Below are 24,374 nucleotides of genomic sequence, written 5' to 3'. Positions count from 1 at the left end.
CTAGTCCCCTAAATGTTCCCGGTAATCTCAGTTTGGATTGCGACTGTAATCTTGGTGGAGATGGAGGTTAACCAGTGTTGTATTTCAAGTGCTTTCCTGGCAGCCATGGATGACAGGGAATCGCAGGCAGGCAAGAACTTGACATTATTGACTGATGAGTGAAATCCAGCAGCTTCCTGCACAATATTTCTTTCTTTTGCTAGCTATTAATGTTCTTTGATTTTACAAGGCTGGATTTAGCACTTTCTCCTTGGTGCTGTTTCCCAGCCGATTTCCCCAAAGCTGGTAATGGAAGCAAATAGGGGCTAAACAGCAGCAGCTTGAGGGAGGAGAAGTCCCCCCCCCCTCCAGTGTGGGTGGGTGGGTGGGAAATGGCGTGGAGGAAAACTGCGCTGTGATCTGATCTGGATTGGCGACTCTGGAGTTAGAAAAGAGAAAAAGACTCAGGGAATCTCTTGCACAGGTTTTGAAGACCCATTGAAAGGAACTTGAAAGGACCCATTGAGGTCCAGCGCCGAGGGCCTTCTGGTGGTTCCCTCGCTGCAAGAAGCCAAGTTACAGGGAACCAGGCAGAGGGCCTTCTCAGTAGTGGCACCCGCCCTGTGGAACACCCTCCCACCAGATGTCAAAGAGAAAAACAACTACCAGACTTTTAGAAGACATCTGAAGGCAGCCCTGTTTAGGGAAGCTTTTAATGTTTGATGCACTGTTATATTTTAATATTTTGTTGGAAGCTGCCCAGAGTGGCTAAAGTGAATGGTATTCTCTTATATATTTTTGATAGTCTTGGCATTTTGATCAGCGTGCAAGGAACCAGAAATTTTGTGGTGTTTAAAACGAAGTTATGGGGATATCTAAGCATAGGATGTCCCAGCAAACTCTTTTTAAGTCTATTAACCTGTGACACTTGGCGCAAAAGAGAGAGCATGCTTATGTGCCTGTAGCAGTGAGCTCCTCCAGAAAATGGTTCTGTTGAAAAACTTAACATTGCCACCATGGACAGCTCCTGGCCCCTTTTCCTAACTGTTGTACTGCTGTCCAATCTAGCAGAGTTATCCCCCTTCCCTTTTTTGTGCTTGGCAATTCATGCAAGAAGTCTTTCCGCTTCCACATTCCTCTGAAGTTTTGTCCCCAAAGCAAATGGCATGAAAACCTGTGCCCGTATTTAAAGGATATGGTGTGTAGTTTTGAAACTATCAAACTCAGAAGCCCGTGTTACCCTTTTGCCGCTGCTGTTGTGTGGTTTTAAGGACAGAGTTTGCCTTCTGCCTGATAAGCTGGTCCCATTTCCCGCTTCTGAGATAACTGGGTGCAAGCTCAGTGGGGACTTTGCCTGTACTCTTGCCGATCAAGGTAAATTATATTCAGTTCTAGGTGCTTGCTGTTTCTGGGCTAAGGCCACAGGTTGCCTTCAGAATAGCTGCTGGACTCTGTTACTCTTGGCAGTTACGGTGCTTCGTTGCTTAATCAGAATTTCTCAAAGCTAGCTGAAAGTCCATTACGGCAGCGTGAGTTAGCTACCTCCACTGTTAAGCTAAACTTTAGAGGATTTCTTCTGGTGTCCCACTTCCCTGGAAGCAAGTGGTTTTGCGAGAGAGCGTCGTATATTTTGACTGCAAATTTTTGGAGCAGGACTTGGCCTTCAGACGATGCTGGACACTGAATATCTGAATGAATTTGAGGTTCAGATGCTAACAGGGTGTTCCATTTCTGCATCACAAGTCTGCTTTCCCCCTTCCTCCAGGCAGCCCTGGGTTCTGGTTGGGATCCTTGGCAGTGATGCATCTTCCATCACAGAGGATGCAACGCCTTCTCAACAGAATGGGACAACAAGGTTGGCAACAGCGACAAGAGAATTTAAGACATACGAAGGCATTGTCTTCACAATCGCTGCTCACAGCGGATGGATCAAAGGTTTTAAAGCCCTTTTCTAATCTCTTGTTCAAGTGGTGTTTATCTGCTTTCTCTCCCCTCCCTGAGTATGTGCCCCTCTCTGTGTTTTGAGGTGTCTGCCCAGTTTATAGAAATCTCAAGTCTATATCTGATTGATTAAATTTGCACGCTGTGGGTTAAACCACAGAGCCCAGGGCTTGCTGATCAGAAGGTCGGCGGTTTGAATCCCCGCAATGGAGTGAGCTCCCGTTGCTTGGTCCCAGCTCCTGCCCACCTAGCAGTTCGAAAGCACATCAAAGTGCAAGTAGATAAATAGGTACCGCTCCAGCAGGAAGGTCAACGGCGTTTCCATGCGCTGCTCTGGTTCACCAGAAGCGGCTTAGTCATGCTGGCCACATGACCCAGAAGCTGTACTGGCTCCCTTGGCCAGTAATGCAAGATGAGTGCCGCAACCCCAGAGTCAGACACAACTGTACCTAATGGTCAGGGGTCCTTTTTAAACCAGTAGGCTGAGCCAAAATCCACACTCCCATTTTTAGATCTTTAACTGATTTTTTTTTAAAGAGCCTTTGATAGATTACAAACCAGTTTATTGATTAAACCCTGCTGTTCTATCTTTTTACCTCTGAAAGCCAGACAAGGTCATAGCCTGGGGCAGTCAATTGATGATCTATTACTTGGCTGCAGTCAAATCTTCCATGAGGCTAAGAATATCCTTGTTTGGTGTATGATGTGCATTTTCGAGTGAACTGTATGTCAAAAGAAGGCATGAAGGCTGCTTGCTTTTCCCAACCATGTGTGAGTTAAGAACTGTACACACACACACACACACACACACACACACAAACATACACACACGCAGGTTTCTTTCATCCAGGAGCCCTCCTCCTTTAGTAACTACTTGTTGGTAAAGCAGATCACTTCCTTTTAGGCTTCCTTCCCGTTTCTTCTCCCAATTAGTTACTTCAAGCGATCTGCAGTGTAAGTTAGCCTGTGCTAGTGTTAACTTTTTTGCTCCATCTTGGCCACGTATACTTGGAGTGGCTTTGTTTGTGATGAGTTAATAAAGCATTAAAAAAAAAAGCAAACCATTTTTTTTTGGAAAAAAATAAATCTTCACCAAGCAATCTTACCAGACAATTTCTTTCTGCACACCTCTGCAACATATTTACCAAATTCCAACAACTATATCTTCACAAGAATTTCCTATAATATAATTATAATTGGGAATTATAGGGACAGAACCACCTAAATTGTATATAAATTTATTTTTGTATGCTGCTACTACAGCAGCAGCAGCAAGAATGCTACTTGCCCCAGAGTGGAAAGAAGCAGAAGTCCCAGTAAAGGAAGAATGGATACAAAAACTCATGGAATATGCAGAAATGGCGAAACTTGCCGGAAGAATAAGAAATCAAGATAACAAACATTTTATAAAAGAATGGAAAGGGTTTACTGAATATTTGCAGATAAATTGTGAACAGATAAAAACATTAGCAGGATCGTTGTAATAACCTGCAGTTTCACACGAGTATATATATTTACAGCAGATGATTAAATGAGCAAGTGAAATGAATTTGGATATGCAGAATATTTAAAAACAATAAAAATTTAGGAACCACAGAAAGAGGGGGAAGAAAGTCAAAAATGTTAAATGTTAAATTGATTGTAAAACTAATGAGATGTATAAACTTGAAAAGTACAAATAAAAACTAAGAAAAATACAATTATATTTTCACAATAACTCTGTGAGTTAGGTTTTGCAGAGTGTTTGTGACTGGCAAATGTTGACCCACTGAACTTGCCGGCTGAGCAGGGATTTGAACCCGGGTCTCTCCAGCCCTAATCTGACACACTATCTGCTATATTGCACCGGCTTCTGTTAGCATAGGACCATTCAGATATGCCTTTGATCTTCAACCTTTTGAGACCCGGAACCCTCTTTTAACCCAAACATGCATTTGGGGATATTTTTCTCAAACTTTTACCAGGTATATATGCATGGTGGTAGCACACCTGTGACACTACTTTGGATCAGGCCATGACCCCTTAGTGGATCCTAACTCACCAGTTGAAGATCAGTGTCTTCTACCGACTACACTCACAGGAGACACACACAAATTTAGAACGGTGGAAGCCAGCAAGAACTGTTTGATCTCTTGAATGTCGAAACTCTGCTCATTATGTTAGTTAACAGATTTTTCTGTTCTTCCATTGAAGTATTCAGTGTTATCTGCTGTCAAAATTCTTGTTGATAACAGTTCAGCTGGGTTTCTCTCTCCCTCCACCCCTTGGTATCTTTCCTTGTTACAAAATTAACACTTTATGTCCCGGGTCAGCAATTTGGCTTTTTTCTTTTGAGTCTATAAACAGCCTTCACCAGCCCAGCAACTTTCAGATGTTTTGGACTCCTATCTGATAGGAGCTTGTAGTCCAAATATCAAGAGGGTATCAGGCTGCAAATTCTGATATATATGTAAAGGATAGTAGGTCAGTGCCTCAACCCCATTCTCCTACAGAATTCACTTCCTACATAGCCAAGGTGCCGTGCTTGGGTGAGGACGCAGATTTTAATCTTATTTCATTTATATCCTGCCTCTTCTCCCTGCTGGAGCTCAAATCACCAAATGTTGAGCCTTCTGTCCTGGAGCTACAATTACCCAGACCAGGTACCTGGTTGAAGCTAAGCAGAATTGGGGCCAGTCCTGCCTTTAAGCAGAGTGAAGCAAATGAACTTGGATGCCACGAAAGAGCAGCAAATGTTATTTTATTTTTTATTTTTTTACTGCCAGGGAGGGAGGTGAAGAGGTGCTGTTGGTTTTTTTTTTTCCAGCTGCTGACCTCTGCTTCAAATATTAGGCCCATTTGGGGTACGTGTATAACATTTGACCTGTCAATTCACTGGCTAGTTTTGACTGCTCAAATGGCTCTCTCCAATGCAGGAATAGCAAAAAGAAGCAGCACAGGGAACTGTTCAACTCAGGGCCAGATTTTATGTCCGTCTATCCCAATATTGCGAGCTTCTATCCCCTGCTTCACTTGCTAACCGATGCTGGTAACTGGACATGCCAGGGATTGAATCTGGCAAGGGCCGCAGCTCCGTTTCAGAGCATTTGTTTTACATGCAGAGGGTCTAGGTAAAATCCCTGACATCTCCCAGGTAGGGTTGTGAATGCCAGTCAGTTGTAGATGATACAGAGCTGGAGGGCCCAATGGTCTGACTCTGTATCAGATAGCTTCCTGTTTGCCAGGCATATGCTTTACCACTGAGCTTTTGCCCTTCCCCAAACAGAGAATGGGGACAGTAGGAATGTGACTGAGATGGTTGAGGTTGGTGTTTGCTGAAGTGGGACTTGAGACGAGGTAGACTTGACCCAATAGATTGCTGTTGGTGAGCGAAGAGCTCCAAAAGCAAATGTTATTGATCACTTTCCCCCTTTCTAGGAGTACCCCATCATGGATTCAAAGTGGAAGTGTCTAATGGCGCAATTTTGGATTTGGTGGACGAAGTGACTAGTTGGCTCCCCGGAGACAAGGTCGTCATTGCCAGCACGGACTATTCCATGCACCAGGCTGAAGAGTTTCATCTTCTGCCTTGTCCTGAATGTCAGACGAACCAAGTGAAGATTGATGGTACGACCCACAATGCCTCCCTAAGGTCTCCTTTGTCGACAGAGCTCCTTAGTTTATGTTATGAATGAAGGTGGCCAATTGATCAAAGGGCTAAAAATGGAAACAGTTTTCAAGTAATGAGAACTGGTAGCATGGAGAGTTCAGTGTCCACCACTGGTTCATGCAGCCATTTGACTCTTCAGTGTAAACAGTGAGCTAGAGCCAGGGGTTCCCAAACTGTGGTCCGTGAACCACCCATGGTCTGGGAGCTCTGTTCAGGTAGTTTGAGAGATGTCCTCAGTAAATATTCATATTGATTTTTAAGCATATTTTCACTGCTTCTTTTATTTCTAATATTGTATTTTATTGTATAACAGCTGGATTTTGTGGGGTGAATATAATTAAACTACAATGTAAGAAATAAAAGCAGCTGTAAAAAATAAGTTTATAAACAATGCAGCGTCTAGCACAGCCTGTTACATGTTGCTACAACAGGCAGAAAAAACATTAAATGGTCTGCAAAGACCTTCATAGATTTTCAAATGGTCCGGGGGGGGGGGGAAGCTTGTGAAGCACTGAGCTAGAGAAAGTGGGCTAAGCTGGATCTGGGGAATCATTTGATTTGTTCTCCTTTTGGTAGAGCGTTAGACTCTTAACCTTGGGGTTGTGAGTTCGAGCCCCACGTTGGGCAAAAGATTCCTGCATTTCAGGGGTTGAACTGGGTGACTCTCATCCCTTCCAACTGTACAGTTCTATGATTCTTTTACTAGGGTCATAGGAAGCTCCTTTATGCCGAGTCAGACCAATGATCCATGTATCTCGGTGTTGTCTACATAGATTGGCATTGGCTCTCCAGGGTTCAAAATTGGGATATTCGTAGCCCTATCTGGAGGTGCTCCGGATTGAACCTGGGGCCATCTGTGGGCAACGGAGATGCTCTACTTGAGAAAAGCACAGTTCACATACTGTAGCCTTCAAATGAATTTCCCTCGCTCTTCCACCCTAAGAGATAGTCTTTTTTAAAGCTTACCCAGTTTCCTTCTCTCATTTGCTATTTGGTCAATATTGCAAGGCTCAGTGGGTTGGGATTGGGCATGAGGAAGACCCTTTCAAACTTCTTTAAATTATTTTGCCAGGAAGTCCCCTCTATCTCCACATGGGTGAGATTGTGGATGGAGTAGACATGAGGGCTGAGGTTGGCCTCTTAACCCGAAATATACTTATCCAAGGAGAAATGGAGGACTCTTGTTACGGACCAAACCACTGCCAGTTTTTCAGCTTCGATACTTTTGGAGGACAAATTAAAGTAAGTGTGTTTTTGGTGGACATTGACCAAACCTAGCCCAGATATTTAGTGACCTGAATTTCCCAGCCCTAAAAAGACAGGCTCCGAAAGTATTTGTTAACAAAATGAATACGGTATTGTAGGTCTAGTCCTCTATCTACTTTAGGCACCTGCAGATTCTAAAACAAGACTAGAAACTTAATATCCTCTTGCTCTCCACACTTCTGGCTACTGTTCATTTCCCTGTCAACAAATGCTGTACCACTTGCTGGTGCTGATGATCATTTAGTGCTTCTTCATTCTGCCACAGACTCTTTCCTTATGTGTTCTTGTTTGTCTGAATAGATCCAAAAAGGTTTTACCTCTGTCCACATCTCGGGGGTGGAGTTGAAGAACATGGGCCAGCAGGTCCTAGGCAGCTATCCAGTACATTTCCATCTGACAGGAGATGTAGATGAGAGAGGAGGCTACAACCCACCATCTTACCTTGACAATCTGGCCATCCACCACTGTTTCTCGAGATGTGTCGCCATCCATGGAGCCAATGGCCTTTGGGTAGGCAGCTGTTTTCGTGTTTCCTGTTGATAATAACTCGCATGTCCACTTGCATTCAGTTCTGTTACAGTGTTTGGGTACCCCTAAGTTAACGGCAGTTAGCAGTACGCTTGTTGCAGTGGTGGAATGTTTTGCACTAGGGCAAACATGGCCAAACTTGGCCCTCCAGATGTTTTGGGACTACAATTCCCATCATCCTTGAGCACTGGTCCTGTTAGCTAGGGATGATGGGAGTTGTAGTCCCAAAACATCTGGAGGACCAAGTTTGGCCATGCCTGCACTAGGGGAATGTTGTTGTGCAAGAGAATGCATAAACAGGTTGCTGGGAATGTTGTTGCACGATAGATTGGGCAGTTCAAAGAGTTTCTGCTAGACCAGGGATGTCCAACTTCTGGGAGACTGTGACCTGCTCCCAGTAAAAAAAACACTGGCAGTTATCTACCCATTGTATTGACCAGAGTTGTTGAGCTTCTTTGTGAGGCAAAATTGTTGGGCTTTTTTTTAGGGAGCCAGAGGGGTCGGGGTTCTGTGATTGACCACAATCAAACAGGGGCATCCCGCAATCGACCGGTAGTTTGCGATCGACCTGTTGGATAGCCCTGTGCTAGACCAACAGTGGCGTTGAAGTCCTCTGTTGCACAACATGAAATTTAATAGTGTTAAAAGAATATAATGTCGTATTTGAAAATGGCACGTGTTGCAGTATGTATTCTATGCGGAAAGTTAAAATGCAGAAGGATAAATGGAGAAGTCTAAATAAGGATAATTCTGTATTGCATTTTTGGAAGGTTTTGGAAATATGATATAATACATGGACCACATTGGTGAAGCCGAAGTTGGGGGGTCTTGTTGTCTTGGCAGCCCAGGCCCTCCATAGACACTGCCCAGGCTTTTGCCCCAGGGGGGTCGCTTTGGTGCTTGCTAATACAGCGGTTTGACTTGACCCCCCAGAGGCGCACTCCGTTGTCTCTCTCCAGAGATGGATGCCAATAGCATGGCTAAGTCTGCTCCTTCTATCCATCTCAGTTTTTAGTGATGAGATGATTTGGGATGGCTCCAAATAGCTAACTTATATATAGCTCTGCAACACAATAAATGACCTTTGTGCTCTCCAACAATGTGTGTTGATGGCTATTTTATGACACTCAATCATGGTTAGGTTTTGGCACTCAACCTATCACGCAACATGAGGCGGGAGGAACCTGGCCAAAATGTTTCTCGGACTGTATCACCCAGGCTCACAGCCAGAAGTGTGTGATTGCGTGTGTGTGTGTAGCGTCAAAGAGTATGTAGCAGGAGGGATCGTAAGCAAAACCTTAATTCAAGTAGTCCCATATGTTTAAAGGTGTGTGTTTCGGGTTAAACCTAAAATGTAAAAAAATAATAATCCCAAATGTCAAATGCTTCTCCTTCAGTGTGACTTGATATAGATTTTGTATTCCTGTCTTTGAGAGCAATCAGACTGGTGTGTGCAAGGAGTAGGACCTTTTTAGGGTTCCTTAGCCCCATGCCCAAGAAACTGTTCCAGCTGAAATGCTTAGCATCTTATCTTCTTATCATTGTGGGCATTCAAGGAAGCTGTAAAAATCGATCTTTTTTTTTTTACAACTCCCTTCTCTTGAATGAGGATCCTTCACTTTTAAAGAAGATTGGAAAATGTTTATTGAATATATTGGGGGAAATTGTGTACGCTTGAAAACGTTGGCAGCATTAAGATAGATTCAACCGCATAAACAAGTTTTGATGGATGTAATAATGGAATACTGAATGGTTTAGTTTATGATTCGCAAAATGAACCACAGAAAGAGAAGAAGGGAAGTCTCTGACATCGTAAGAATATTTAAATGAATATTCTGAATTGTAAAACAGAAAATTCAATAAAATTTGTGTGTGTGTGTGTGTGTGTGTGTGTGTGTATATATATATATATATATATATATATATATATATATATATATGAGAATTAAAAATTATGTTTGCAGAAACCCTCCCCCCCAAAGAGAGAGAGTTGTGGCCCAGCAGCATCTGTAGATCACTCCATTGGCTGTCTCCACACACAGGCTCATGGGTGCCAGGGGCGTTCCGAGGGGGGGCGGGGGAGCGGCCCGCCCCTGGTGCCATTCCAAATGGGGAGGAACACAAAATGCTGACCCCCGATCAGCGGCACCCTCCGGGGCTTGAGCCACTCGCTGTGCACCCTCCTGGGTGGTGCGCCCCACCCCGCAGGCAGCATGCCCCCCGGGATGCACGCCATGCCCCCTGCAGGCGGCACACCATGCCCCCTGGTATGTGTGCCACGCCCTCTGGGACGAGTGCCACTCGGGGAACCGAAGCAGGTTGCTTCGCCTCTGATGAGTGCAGCCTATTTTTAACAATTGTCCCTCCTTCTTTTGACGTGGGCGGCTTGTTTAGGTGAAAGATACCATCGGCTATGACACTCTGGGACACTGTTTTTTCCTGGAAGACGGGACAGAGCAGCGGAACACATTTCACCACAACCTGGCTCTCCTTACCAAAGCAGGCACAATCTTGCCGACTGACCGCAACGAGGCCATGTGCCTCGCGATGCGAGAGAATGTGTATAGAGGGTATGTTCCTGTCCCGAGCACCGATTGCATGTAAGTAAAACTCCAGCCGGGGGAATTGTTGCACATCTCCATAGAATGCATGGAATTGTTCTGGGTTTTTTCTAATATAAGCAAGGTGCTGGGTAGAGGATCAAGCAGTTGATTTGTACAGCCTGGTAGCTCACTTAAGGGGTTTTATTTCATCCACACACCTGTCCCATAAAGAGGCAGCATTTGGGGATTCCTCAAGAACCTTTCACGCAGGATCTTGCAGCGCTGACAGTGTTCGCTTGCAAAACCGTTTGCAGAAGAAATGATAGAATCATGGAGTTGGAAGGGCCCAGGAGAGTGCAGTGCAAGAATCTTTTGCCTAATGCGAGGCTCGAACCACGACCTTAAGATCACGAGTCTCATGGTCTGCTGACTGAGCCAGTATGCAAAAATGGCATCTGTTGGGCAACATGCATGCACTAAAAAAAAGTTGCAGATTGGGCGCACTGAATTTAATACTGGAAAAAATGGAATGGGAAGAACTGAACAAAGCTCAGCGCCGCCGCCCCCGAAAATAATTCTGCTCCTGGCTACCTCAAGCACTCTTTTTATCTCAGTAATATAATTAGGGACAGAGTCATTTTGTTGTTGTTAGGGTTATACCTTTGGGAGTCAAGAGTCTGTGTCAATTTACTGTAAACCACCCAGAGATCTACCAGCAAGGTCTACCTTCTGGCACTCCTCTAATGACACATGTCATTTGAGTTTAATGTTTAACCGTTGATTGCATTTTACACTGTCTGCATGTGAGGCAGTGGAATAGCCGGGATGGAGAAGTCATGCAGACATACTGGTACGATGTATCTATATCTGGACTTTTGATAAGATAGCACTCTCGAGTGCTCTTCCTCCTACTGAAGTTTTCCTGGAGTAACTCATCAAATTGGTGGCGATGACTAAGGAGATTGCTTTGTCGCAGATGTTATGTGCAGTCGGCTAGGTTTTGAGCCTGTTCTGCCAGCTGAGATCATGTTTTTATCCAGCAGAGCGATCTGGGAATGAGAAAGTTTGAATAATGAGAGACTGCATAGGTACTGTAGCTAGTGCTCAATAGCAAGTGATGGCGAAATCAGGATCCGTTCTTGGGGGGATGCATATAATTTCTGGGACAAATCTTTTTGTTTTTCCCTGCTGTCATTAGTGATTCAATTAGAACAGCCTTGTTCTGAAGGAACATCTGCAGATGGTTCCAGGTTGAATCCCCAGCGACGCCAGCTAGAACTCCATGCCTGAAACCCTGGAGAGCAGCTTCTACTCAGAGTCTGCACTACTAAGCTAGATGGACCCAGTGGGCTGCCTTTAGTCTGTGTACACACCCTGCATTTGAAGCACATGACTTCCCCCCAAAGAATTCAGGGGATCCTGTTTTTCCCGTGGGTCCGAGCTCTCCGCTAACGATTTCTTAGTTGTAATTTACAACTCGGTCCGTAATGAGCTTCCGTGGATTGCCTGACATCACTTAACGCCTTGAACTTCTCATAAAGAGTGTCATTTATAGGACTTTGCAGACTTTTAAGGATTCATGGCAGTATTGTGGCCAAACGCCAGCCACTGCGGTGCTATAACATTTTTTTATTTCTTCCTGTTCAGTGACTTAAAATAAATCTCCACGCTTCCCTCCCCCCAGGGCTGTCAGCTCCTTCTGGATTGCTAACCCAAATAATAATCTCATAGAGAATGCAGCTGCAGGTGCTCAGGTAAGACAGATAAAGGCTGTGTGCTTGCTTGTCTCCAGTCCTGAATCTTAAATCTTGTTCTTTAAACAGGTTCCATTTTGCCCTCCATGGTATTGTGGGGTTGTTGTTGTTTTGTTTGGGTTCTGTGAACTTCTTACAGGCCTGTTGCCAGACATATGGGGTCATATCCAATACTTAGAATAGACTCACTGAAAGTAATGGACATGGCTAACTTAGGTCTATTAATTTCAATGGGTCTACTCTGAGTAGGATTTAAATTGGATACAGCCCATTGTAGTGAATATAATACGGGTAGGCAAACTAAGGCCCGGGGCCCGGATGCGGCCCAGTTGCCTTCTAAATCCGGCCCGTGGGCGGTCTGGGAACCAGCGTGTTTTTTCATGGGTAGAATGTGTCCTTTTATTTAAAATGTATCTCTGGGTTATTTGTGGGGTTTGCCTGGGGTTTTTACATAAATAGAATGTGTGCTTTTATTTGAAATGCATCTCTGGGTTATTTGTGGGGTATAGGAATTTGTTCATTCCCCCCCCCCAAAAAAAAAATCATCCGCCCCCCCCACAAGGTCTGAGGGACAGTGGACCAGCCCCCTGCTAAAAAAGTTTGCTGACCCCTGATATAATACAATGCCCTTGCCCCCTGCTAGTGTAAGCTAGCAGCAAAGTTTAATTCAGTAACGTTTGCTCACTCTGGAGATTCTTATGCATCTTCTCCTTGCCCCTATTCTCCAGGACGTTGGAATATGGTATATCTTCCATCGGGTTCCTACCGGACAGTCTGAAGGACAGTATCCAGCCGGGCAGTCTGAACTGACTCCTCTGGGGGCATTTCACAACAACCGAGTCCACTCCAACTTCAAGGCATGTTGCAAATTTCTGTAAATACCAGGGCAAGGGTGGTGAACTAAGGCCAAGATTCCATTGTGGGTGACCTTCCAAGGACCACGTACGTGCCTTGATGGACATGGTCACAAGAGGATTGTGGGTTTTATCTTTGTCTAGCTCAGAATTTCCCAAACTTGGGTCTCTGGCTGTTTTTGGACTACAACTCTCATCATCCCTAGCTAGCAGGACCAGCAGTCAGGGATGATTGGAATTGTAGTCCCAAAACAGCTGGAGACCCAAACCATGGTCTAGGTGGTGCTTGTGCCTCTCTTTTCCTTGGGTCAACTGTCTTCCCTTCTTCATCCCCTGCCTTCTTAAAAGGATCCTCTCAGATGTTGCTTTGGACTACAGCTCCCGTCATCTCTGCCCATTGGCCATGCCTGCTAGGGCTTATGGGAGCTGTAGTCCAGCAACATCTAGAGGTCCACTGGTTTTTCCATCCCTGCTCTAGGATTTGAGCAGTCAGTGGTAGGCTCAGAGGCAGTTTTCTGCCTGCTCTTACCTCTTCGTTGGCACGGGCTGTACCCTCATCCCTGTTGGACTTTCTGAAATAGTGGGTGAACTGGAACATAGCCAGCCTTCACAATTAGCACTTTTCTAAATCTTGCAGTGTGTTTTTTTTTTTTTTACAGCCAAGCTATGTGTACAAAAATGCATATACAGTACCAGAACATGAATAATTCTGTGTATATTGGTGAAGCTAATGTTAAAAAATGCTCTGTATTAGGGGAAATGGCTTGCAAATTTGTCAAAAATTGTGCATGTTGTGAGAAATTGGAATTGAAACATTGGGGAACTTTAGTAAGGTTTTTCTTTTTAATTGAAAATCACAAATGGCTGCAGAAATGTGGAGGACTGAATTTAAGATAAATGAAAAATGAGGTAGACCAAAGATTGAGAAATTCATTTATCCCTACTCCCTAGGTGTGCAGAAGTATGAAAGGTTTTGTAAGCAAAAATATCACATAAGCTTCTGGGACTTTCAGAGAATGTTAATGGGAGTCCAACTCCCATCAGCCCCAGTCAGCATGGCCAGCAGTTGGGGACGATGGGAGTTGGAGTCCAACAACATCTGGAGGTCCACAGGTGCTAGCATGCCCATTGTTTTTTGTGCCAATACCTGCCTATGTTTTTTTTTTTTTTTTAATCTCCGCTCCCTTAGCAAAAGGCTCCAGAACTTCCTTACCAAGTATGGTACACTTTGCTTGTTCAGAAATAATTGAACTCAGATGGTGAACGTTTGTCTCTGTGTGTGTATAAAATAATTTTCCAGGCTGGCTTGTTTATTGGGAAAGGAGTCAAGACGACGAAAGCCAGTGCTGAAAATCCTCGAGAATATCTGACAGTGGATAACGCCAGGTGTGTAAACAAAGTGTCATGCTGCCTTTGCGGTGCGTTGAGTTTAATTTTATTGCTTTAGGGGGATTTCCAGTCTGTTCGGCGCTTCTGCCTTCGTGTTTTGGGGGTGGGCACTCAAGTCTACTAACTAGCAAAATGTTCGAAATCTGAGGGGATGTGCAAGCCAGTGTTGCGGAGTGGTTAGTGTCAGGTTATGCCTGGGGAGGCTTTATTTCAAATCTCCACTCCAGCCACAAAACTCTCACTGGGCAACTTTGGGACAATCACTGTTTCCTCAGCCTTTTCTACCTCACGGGGTTGTTGTGATGATAAAATTGGTGAGGTGCGTGTCAGCTCCTTAGAGACAGATGGGATGGGGAGGGGGGAACTGCCCGCAAATAGCTTGTGTGTTGTCTGTCTGGTGTGCAGGAAGGAAGTGTGTATCCCATTGTGGTGGGGCTGATTCTGCTTCTAAGACTCCCCCCACCCCACTCCTTGACAATAAACACTGCTCCTATTGGATTGGTTTAACTATCAGTCCCACTTTCCGGGGAACTCTGGGAGGGGGAATAGAGGTCATCACCTTGCTGACAAAGGTCCGTATAGTTAAAGCTATGGTTTTCCCAGTAGTAATGTACGGAAGTGAGAGCTGGACCATCAAGAAGGCTGATCGCCGAAGAATTGATGCTTTTGAACTATGGTGCTGGAGGAGACTCTTGAGAGTCCCATGGACTTCAAGAAGATCAAACCTATACTTTCTTAAAGAAATCAGCCCTGAGTGCTCACTAGAAGGACAGATCCTGAAGTTGAGGCTCCTGTACTTTGGCCACCTCATGAGAAGAGAAGACTCCCTAGAAAAGACCCTGATGTTGGGAAAGATGGAGGGCACAAGGAGAAGGGGACGACAGAGGATGAGATGGTTGGACAGTGTTCTCGAAGTGACTAGCATGAGTTTGGCCAAACTGCGAGAGGCAGTGAAGGATAGGCGTGCCTGGCGTGCGCTGGTCCATGGGGTCACGAAGAGTCGGACACGACTGAACGACTGAACAACAAAAAGCAACTCTTAGCACCCTTAACAAACCACAGCTCCCATAATTCTCTGGGGGAAGCCATGACTGTTTAAAGTGGTATCATAGTGCTTTAAATGTACGTTGTGAATGTGGCCTAAGCCAATTCCACACACAGTGCTTTGCAGTGGCATCAGCTCACAGAGGCAGGTGAGGAGAAACCCAGTGACACTGCACAAAATGCTACAGCTAGGCTGTTGCCAGCACATAACTTTGATGCTCGAAAACATGTACTGGCTCCCTGCATGCTACCATGGCGAGTGCAAGGTTCTTGTATTAATTTGCAAGGCCCTTAACAACTTGGGCCCAGCATGCCCCGGGGATGCCTGATTCCTTATATCTTTTGCTGATCACGGAGGACTTGAGGGTGGGGAGTCACAAGCCACCATGCAATCTGTATTTGGGCTCTGTTTAATGAAACTTCCTTCCAGTTGAGGTCATATAGACCCCATCTCTTGTTGTCTACCAAAAACTTTTTTAAAAAAATAAAAAATAAAAAATTCCCAGAGGCATTTTTACTGAATTTTGATTTTATAATTTTAACCGACTTTTATTTTCTCCGCATTGAGGGTTTTTTGTTTGCTCAGGGATGAATATAATTAAGGGCTGTATAAATTGTTAAAACAACAATATGCACGTCTGAAGTAGCCCAGGGTTTGGAGCATTTGGAGAATCTCAGATACTTGGCATTTGGTCAGGGATCTGGGAAGAGAGAAGAATTGGGAAGCTGAGTTACGTGAAGAGTTTTCTGGGACCGCTTCCAAAACGATGAACTATCGAAATCCCTCGGGGCGTATAGCCCAGAGGTTTCTTTCTACTGTACAATTCCAACACTTGCTATTTTTAGCCATGCAAGTACCATATGCAGTAACATAAACTCAGTTTGCATTGTTGAACACGTTCCAACGTACGTTTTTATGTGGCCAAAATTGCTGGAAGACTGGAGCTTTGTTTCAGTTCAAGTATTTTGGGATCATGGATGGTGGTTTTTGATTGATGTTTCCCCCTTGTGTCCCTTATTTCCCATTCTCCTGGGCTGTTGGTGATCTGACTGGATTCTTTGCCCTAGATTCCGTCCACATCAGGACGCCGACCCTGCGAAGCCACGGGTTCCCGCTCTCATTGATGGCCTTGTTGCTTTCAAAAATAACGACCATGGAGCCTGGGCTAGGGGAGGAGACGTTATCTTCCGCAACTGTGGGTAGGTGTCTTGAGAACGCCAGGCTTGTTCCTTTCTGCCGCGTTAAAATTAAGTTACTTGTCCTCTTTGATCTGTGGAACTGGCACTGTTACCTGCTCCCTCGTTCCACAGTTGTGACTAATAGATCTTTTACCTACACTCTGAAATTAGATCAATTTTGCTGCACTCTTTATGGCACCTGGTTAAAATATTTTTATTTAAGCAAGCCTATCCAGACACGTGGATTTTATGATGCAATTTAGGTTTTTTTTTGATAAATTTAACTATTTTAAAAATATTTTTACAGTGGTACCTTGGTTGTCAAACTTAATCCATTCCGGGAGTCCGTTCAGCTCCTGAAACCATTCAAAAACCAAGGTGTGGCTTCTGATTGGCTGCAGGAGCTTCCTGCACTCAAACGGAAGCTGCGTTGGACGTTTGGCTTCCAAAAACCGTTCGCAAACCGGAACACTCACTTCTGGGTTTGCGGCGTTCGGGAGCCTATTTGTTTGACAACTAAGCCATTCGACAACCAAAATACCACTGTACTTGTTTGTAACTGCTTTTATTGATAATTTAAATATTTCTTGTAAACCAGTTATGGGTTTTGTGACAATTTAGCGGTATATGAAATTTGTCAAATAAATAAAATGAAGGATGTTGGTTTGCATTTTCAATAGCTTGTGCACTGCTTTGGAGAGACGATTGTGCCCTAAAGGGTGTTCTATGAACCTGCAAATAAATAAATGACTCTGTAAGGTTTTTTTGTGGGGGGGTAGCATTTTGCATTCCCTCGAACTTACTTTTTCATATGTTTTCTCTACTTCCTAGCTTTGCAGACAATGGGATCGGACTCACTTTAGCCAGGTAAGTTGTCCTTTCTTAATAGAGGCATATTTGTAAGGAACCAGTGCTGTCTAGTAATAGGTGGTAGAGGGTCTCTTAATGAAAGGGGGGGCACCTGTGGCTCTTCAGATGTTGAGGACCACAGCTCCCATCAGCCCTATCAACTGGCCATACTGGTGTGGATTGATGGGAGTACGCCAACATCTGGAGGGCCAGAAGTTCTGCCTGTATCTTGCCATAGCTAATAGCCATTGATGGATCTGCCCTAAGTGAACTGTGTAGACTTTTCAAAACAAACAAACAAACAAACCCCTTCATATATTGCACACTGAGCAAACAAATCTCTTGGTCAGCCCAGAATTTATTTCCTTTTAGTTTCATTGGATACCCCACCATTTCACGGAGGGAGAAAAACTTCTTTTTATCAGCTGACACCTTTGTAAATCTCTCTAATCTAAGCTGATGCTAATGACCCCTCTCTCTGGCTGCCTTGAGACGCTGGAGTGTTGCTACTGGTTGGAGTAAGTCATGGATGGGAGACTTGTGGCTCTGCAGATGTTTTGGGATTCCAACTCCTGTCAGATGCAGGTGGCGCAGCCAGTGGTCAGCAGTGATGGGAGAGGCATGCAGCAATATCTGGACGGGCCACAGATTCTCCTACTCTGTGGTAGATGATACTGGCCTAGATGCAAGACAACTCTGAGCTGGTTTAAGGCAGTTTTTCTGTATCCCTGCAAATGAAAAAAGCATATAAGCTGCTTCATACTAGTGGACGCCATTGTTCTATCCAGCTCAGTATTGCCTACAGTGACTGACAGTGGCTCTCTGGTGTGTCAGGCAGGAGCTTTTCCCAGCCCTACCTGGAGATGCCGGGAGATTGAACCAAGATACGAAACAGATGCTCTGCTACCGAGCTACACCCCTTCCCCTAAACGATTTAGCATTTCTTCAAGAGAGAAGGTTTTTCAGTGTCTTGGATCATTTCGGTCAGTGTTTCCCAAACTTGGAATTGTTTTTGGACTACAACTCCCATCATCCCTAGCTGGAAAGACCAGTGGTCAGGGATGATGGGAATTGTAGTCTGGAAAAACAACAACAGCTGGAGATCCAAGTTTATTAAACCCCAATTTAGGTTGTCCTTTTCCTGTTACCTAATTTCAAGACAGCTACACCTGTGCTGGCAGAATAGCTTTGGACTGCGCTAATACTTGCCATCTGATTTTTGTGTGTTTCTTTGTCCGTGTTCATCTAATTATAGCGATGGAACTTTCCCCATCGATGAAGGCTGCAGCCTAGAAGTGACTCATTCCATCTTTGTTGGCGAGAGCAACAATGTTGGCTCTCAGGGAGGACAAAACAGCTACTGGGGGAAAGGAGCTGGCGGAGAATATAGGACACTGCCCCGAAACAAGTAGGTTATTCACGGATCGTGGCTTCCTTTGGAGGTGAATTGCCATATGATTTGGTACACAAGTTTCCAGAAAAGGGACTAATGCATCGTGGATGCTTTTTAAAATTGTAATGATTATAATGATGAGGAGACTGTTGGTGGGTGGTGGCCCTGGGGGCTGCAACACCTGCGCCATTCCTATTGGTGGAGGTTGGAGAAACATCTGGCAGTGGGGTAGTGGGAATCAAGGGATGCTGTAGCTTAGGGGTAGAGCATCTGCCTTGCATGCAGAATGTCAAAGCTGAATGGTAGAGCATCTGCTTTGCAAAAAAGCAAACCATAAAACAAAATTTAAAACGCCACAAATTACAACTATTTAAAAACATCTAAAAGCAGTCACTGGGCTGGCCCCCTGATCCAGATGGAAAGGGCCTTCCAGGGAGTGGTTAACACAACGTGAGGAACATTAAAGTACAATAAATCAATATTTGGTTTAAGTACAACTCATCATCAGATCAAGCACTTTATTAACTGTTGTTGTTGTTGTTCAGTCGTTCAGTCGTGTCCGACTCTTCGTGACCCCATGGACCAGAGCATGCCAGGCACGCCTATCCTTCACTGCCTCTCGCAGTTTGGCCAAACTCATGCCAGTCGCTTCGAGAACACTGTCCAACCATCTCATCTTCTGTCGTCCCATTCTCCTTGTGCCCTCCATCTTTCCCAACATCAGGGTCTTTTCCAGGGAGTCTTCTCTTCTCATGAGGTGGCCAAAGTACTGGAGCCTCAACTTCAGGATCTGTACTTCTAGTGAGCACTCAGGGCCGATTTCCTTGAGAATAGATAAGTTTGATCTTCTTGATCTTCTTTATTAACTACATTAGTAAATCAGCCAGGTGATGGGGCATGGCTCTGGCCAAATGCACATTTTTGTTTGCGCCAAAACTCCATTAGTGTTGCGTCAAGCACCTGACAGCATTCCAGCATTGAGAATGCTCCCTTGTGAGTTACCATGTACCATATTCTCAGAGGACTGTGGATCTTTGAATTCCAGGCAGGTGTATAAGGGGAGAGGTGGTCTTTCTGGCACCTGGGTTGTCCAGAGTATGTTGTTGGGCAGGGGTGCCAGACCGAAAGGTAATCGGAACATTCATTGACTTACTTGCTACTGTTTTCTCTCATGATTCTATCACCTCAGTTTCTCGTGTGAAGAGATGTTTGTTTAAAAACATTGTCATGTAAAAATTGTGCCCCATACCAGAACAGAACACTTCTGGGGGGGGGGAAACACCCTATCTCACTGGTTATCTTCTCTGAGGCAATAAGTTTTAACATGGGGTGATTTAAGACGTTTGACTTCCCCTTTCAGATCTGAGGTGGTATGGTCTTGTGAAACGACTAGGCTGCTCTTTCCAGTGAATATTTGGATTAGTCAAACTTGGGAAAAGATTGATTGTCCTCTAAACTCTTAGCAAACAGTGCATATGGAAACCAGCCTTACAGAGTGTTCACTTGTGAAGTGAAGTGAATGGACACATCCTGGTTCAACTCAGTTTCCAATGTGTGCCCAACCAGTTAACAAGAATTTCTGTTCACAAGGTCACCTCAGCCCTTACAAAACAAATTTATGGTTGACTTCCGTTTTGAACCAAATTATCATTTCAATCATACCATTGTCCCCAACCCAATTCTTGCCCCCTTTTTTACTTCCAATGAAGTATTATATGCAAATGTGAGACAAAGCTCTCTGAGGCTGGTGAACACAGAACAGCGGCATTTGACAGACCTGGCAAGAGGGGAAATAGCCTACCTTGATTATGAGTGTGAGGGAAATCTCAGGCTTAAACTTCAGAAATACACTTGGTTTGTTGAATATTGGGGCAAGGTTGGCCTTTTTTATGGGAGATAGTTTTAAAGGGAAGCTGGAGAAAGGCCATAGCTGAGTGGCAGAACTCTTGCTTGGCATGCAGAAGGACCTAGGTTCAACCATTGGTATTTCCAGATAGGATTGGGATTTGGAAAGATTGGTGCCTGAAACCCTGGAGCACCACTGACAGTCAGTGTGGACTAGTGTTCTCCAGATTATGTTGGAATACAACTCCCATCATTCCCAGCCAGCTTAACCCAGTGGTCAGGCATGATAAAAGTTGTAGTCCAGCATCCACAGCTGAGGAACATTGGTGAGGACAACACTGAGCTAAATGGACCACTGGTTGGACTTGTTGTAAGGCAGATTCCTACATAGCATTCAGGTGCCTGAGTAATGTTCATAGTGCATGGCCAGCACTAATAATTAGGGTTCCTAATTTGTGTGTGCGAAGTTTAGGTGTGTCTGCTGCTTGCATCCTCGTGGTGAAGGGAAGTTGTTCCTATTGGTTGGAGGGTGAAGAACAATCTGGCAGTGGGTAGTGGGAATCAAGGGGGGCTGTAGCTTGGGGGTAGAGCATCTGCCTGGCATGCAGAATGTCAAAGCTGAATGGTAGAACATAGAAAAGGACCTAGGTCCAATCCTCAGCATTTCCAGGTACGGTTGGTATTGCCTCCTGCCTGAAAGCCACCGCAAGGCAGCTCAGGCAATTTTGGGCTTGATGGACCAATGGTCTGATTCTGTATAAGGCAGCTTCTTATGTTTCTCACAGGTGTGGGGGACAGTCGCCCCCTCTACAGTGTTGCCCCCAAATGCAGTGCCTTGCTTTTCACGTAACAGGAATGGCACATACTTGTTTGGTAGGCAAGTCCGAGCCTAGCTGACTATTCAAGTGCCTCTATTTTCCACTGACAGTCCCAGATTTACAAAAGCCGCCCCAGTTTCTGATTTGATCCCGGAATGTCCTGCTTTTCCTTAGGACGTCCCTATTTTCATTGGACAAATGTATGCTACCCCCGAGCCAAGGGGATAAGTAACTATACAACCTTGAGAAGACATCTGGAGGCAGCCCTGTATATGGAAGTTTTTAAATGTTAAATGCTTTATTATGTGTTTATATGTGTTGGGAGCCACCCAGAGTGGCCAGGGCAACCCAGTCAGATGGGCGGGGTATTATTATTATTATTATTATTATTATTATTATTATTATTATTATTGAATAGGACATTCGTCTTTTCATCAGAGAAATTTTGGAGGATATGCCCTGGAGGCTCCAGTGTTTGGAGTGTGGGTTGAGTTTAGCCCTCCAACTGTGCCTCATGTTGCACCCTGTGGACACTGGAGCTTAGAGTTCAACAAGTGGGACTCTGCAACAAGAGCTATAGATTTAAAGCACTGTGACGTCGCTTCAAGTAGTCATGGCTTCCCCTGAAGAATTCTGGGAGATGTAGTTTGTTAAGGGTGTTGAGAGTTGTTAGGAGACCCCTCTTCCCCTCCCTAAACTACAATTCCCAGAGTTCCCCGTGAAAGAGGGATTGATGAAAGTACTCTGGGAGCAGAACAGGGGACTCTGAGCAACTCTCAGCACTCTTAACAAATTACAGTTCCCAGTGCAGATGGGGCGCATTTGAGTGGTGGGGGTGTCTGGGTGTGAAAAGCTGCAGAGGACCATGCCTCAATAAATTGCAATGGTCTTTTGTCATACGGAAAAGAAAGATAAATAGTCATAGATAAAATTTGTACAATACGCTGACTGTAGATGGGGGAATTAAGTTGGCATGTATTCAGGAAGCAGAACGAGGAAGGCGGGAACTTGCCAAAAGCGAAGGAGAGAGGATCTCCAAGATGCGTACGTGTGCATGTGCTAACAGAGCAGAACGAGGGAGGGAAGTGTTGTAAAAGTCAAACCCAAACCAAAAGCAAGAATAACGAGCTAATAAACAAAGCTGTGAACAGATGCACAATCGCTGAGTAGAAACAAGAAGGAAATGTAGAAAGCAGAGTTTCGAGAGCATCGCGGAAGCGTATACTGACCCGGTTTGCCCGTAACACTAAGGCAGACAACAGCTCGGTGCAAATGAGGAAACTTGCAGGCTCCTAGGAAGGAGATCACAGCTGCTTTGCTCCTCCTCAGACATCTTGGTTCTGTGCTGAGCTAAACCATGGTTTGACTTGGAATGTCATTGGAACCCAGGCACATGGTCCCTCTTTCCAAACAAAGCAGAACTTGTAAACCAGAAGACAAATCTTGGTTCCAACTTTTGGTTTGGAGGAATCTAAGCCACGAGCCTGGGTTTGAGTAGCATGTTAAGACAAACCATACCTTAGCTCAGTGCAGTCTAAGCCACGGTTTGGCTGACGTGCAAATGAGGTTGTGTGTGTGCTTAAAAGGGGCATTTCAGAACGCTGAACCACCTGTATAAATATTGACATGTGTTTGTCTGTGTTGCTTAGCCATGTCCGAAATGCTTGAGAAAGACGGCCAGAGCCTGGCATGCTGTTCAAAATGCAGGGGCTCCATTCAGAGTAGCAAAAGAGCCAGAAAGACATAGTAGTTGCAGTGTTGAACTGGGACTGGGGAGACCAGGGTTCAAGTCCCCACTTGGCCACAAGGCTCATATAGCGTGACCTTGGGCCTAGTCACTGTCTCTCAGCCAAACCTACCTCACAGAATTGTTATAAAAGTGCACAGGAGCAGTAAGAGCAATGTATGTTATGTGCTTTTGTGGTTTTATATCGTAACTGCCATGTGATCCTCGTACGAAGGGCATTATAGAAATTTAATAGACAAAATAAATGTAGGGGGAAATTAAATACAGGTAGTCAAACATGCTCCATGTGTTGAATGACCATGTGAAGTGATATTGAGGGCAAGTGTGCTGGCCATTCCCTAGTCATGCCCCCCTGGCAGCTACAAATTTGGATTTAGTGAGGAAGGGGCAGTTCGTACAATGGACTCCACCTGGCTGGAGAATCCTGATTGGCCAGGGTTGCCCAATCAGGTGGAAAAACCCTACAGATGCTGCTGCTGCCCTTTCTCACTTACACTGTGAATGGGTGAGCTGTTGGAGGAGGCGTGGCCAGCAGACACCTGACTAAGGAAGGGGCAGAAATTTGATTTGATTTTCATTCATAGTCAAACCCACCCTAATTCACATTGGGGGGGGGGAGGAATGCAAAAATTGAAACACAGCCATCCATCGAAATTTGCTCTTCTCTGAATTTTGCAGTGCAGTTCTCCAACTAGGTAATGTGTTCACAAATCCATGCACTAAAGTGTGCATTAAGATGCCATTGATTAGTGAAAGTACCGTACAAATATGTATTATTCTTTGGAAAAATTGTCTGCAAGATTGCATATGAACGTTCATATACAAGTGGTGACCATTTTGTGCAGGGGTTCTGTTCCTGGCCCCCATGCGGGTTGGCAGAGCATGCATAAACCCATCCTGCCCTGTTACAACCCTTTATGCCCCACCCCAGCCCACTCCATTACACCTTGGTTCTGCCCTCTTCTGGGTCCAAAAGAACCCATGCTTCGCTGGTCATGTGCAAAATGGCCACCACCCATATTGCCAAAAAAATTGCACGAAAATGCTGATGAATTTTCATGAGGAATTTTTTTTTTTAATGCAAACTGATGTGCAGAACTGAAAATTGGGAAACCGAGAGAAACCAGAACTGACAGATTTGTCTATTCCTACATATAAAGGTTATCATTTGAACCCCCCTTATCTGCTAAATTAATCTGCCTTGCACAATTCTTGGAAGAGGAAATGAGAGAGTCTCATTTAGTGAGCCCCTCAGGAGGGTAAATAAAACCTGATAAACGATAAAATGGAACTAACACATTTCTGGAAGAGCTAAAAACCCATGTTTCCCCACCCCTTCTTGCTTTCGTTTCTGTAACTTTCATAGGACGTTTCCGATCCGTGGCTTCCAGATATACGACGGCCCTGTCCGGCTGACAAAATGCACTTTTAGAAAGTTTACCCCCACTGCAGACAGGCACTCGAGTGCCATTGGCTTTTTCATGAAAAACGCCTGGCAGATAAGCCCTCAGAACAACGCCTCGCTGGTCAGGATGGAGAGAAGCGTAAGTCAGGGGAGATGTTAACTGGGCCCATCTTCTTTTTGTGTGGGTTTGG

At 44.8% G+C, this 24,374-nt stretch overlaps 2 protein-coding genes across 3 annotated transcripts in view; both read left to right on the top strand.

The window, feature by feature from the left end:
* CEMIP (cell migration inducing hyaluronidase 1) overlaps positions 1-24,374 on the top strand; it is a 160,571-nt gene that overhangs the window by 4,688 nt on the left and 131,509 nt on the right. The window lies entirely within an intron of this gene.
* LOC117057164 (cell surface hyaluronidase-like) overlaps positions 1-24,374 on the top strand; it is a 76,627-nt gene that overhangs the window by 4,180 nt on the left and 48,073 nt on the right. For both annotated transcript variants that reach the window (XM_033167985.1, XM_033167986.1), the window contains exons 3-14: positions 1,745-1,914; positions 5,338-5,526; positions 6,642-6,811; positions 7,136-7,345; positions 9,758-9,963; positions 11,591-11,660; positions 12,389-12,517; positions 13,815-13,900; positions 16,016-16,147; positions 16,958-16,993; positions 18,231-18,383; positions 24,145-24,322. In XM_033167985.1, coding sequence (XP_033023876.1) covers positions 1,745-1,914; positions 5,338-5,526; positions 6,642-6,811; positions 7,136-7,345; positions 9,758-9,963; positions 11,591-11,660; positions 12,389-12,517; positions 13,815-13,900; positions 16,016-16,147; positions 16,958-16,993; positions 18,231-18,383; positions 24,145-24,322 — 1,729 coding nt within the window. The remainder of the gene's footprint in view (positions 1-1,744; positions 1,915-5,337; positions 5,527-6,641; positions 6,812-7,135; positions 7,346-9,757; positions 9,964-11,590; positions 11,661-12,388; positions 12,518-13,814; positions 13,901-16,015; positions 16,148-16,957; positions 16,994-18,230; positions 18,384-24,144; positions 24,323-24,374) is intronic.

Source organism: Lacerta agilis, chromosome 13 (assembly GCF_009819535.1).
Source record: "Lacerta agilis isolate rLacAgi1 chromosome 13, rLacAgi1.pri, whole genome shotgun sequence".
Lineage (NCBI taxonomy): Eukaryota > Metazoa > Chordata > Lepidosauria > Squamata > Lacertidae > Lacerta > Lacerta agilis.
This window is presented reverse-complemented; position numbering and strand designations above follow the sequence as displayed.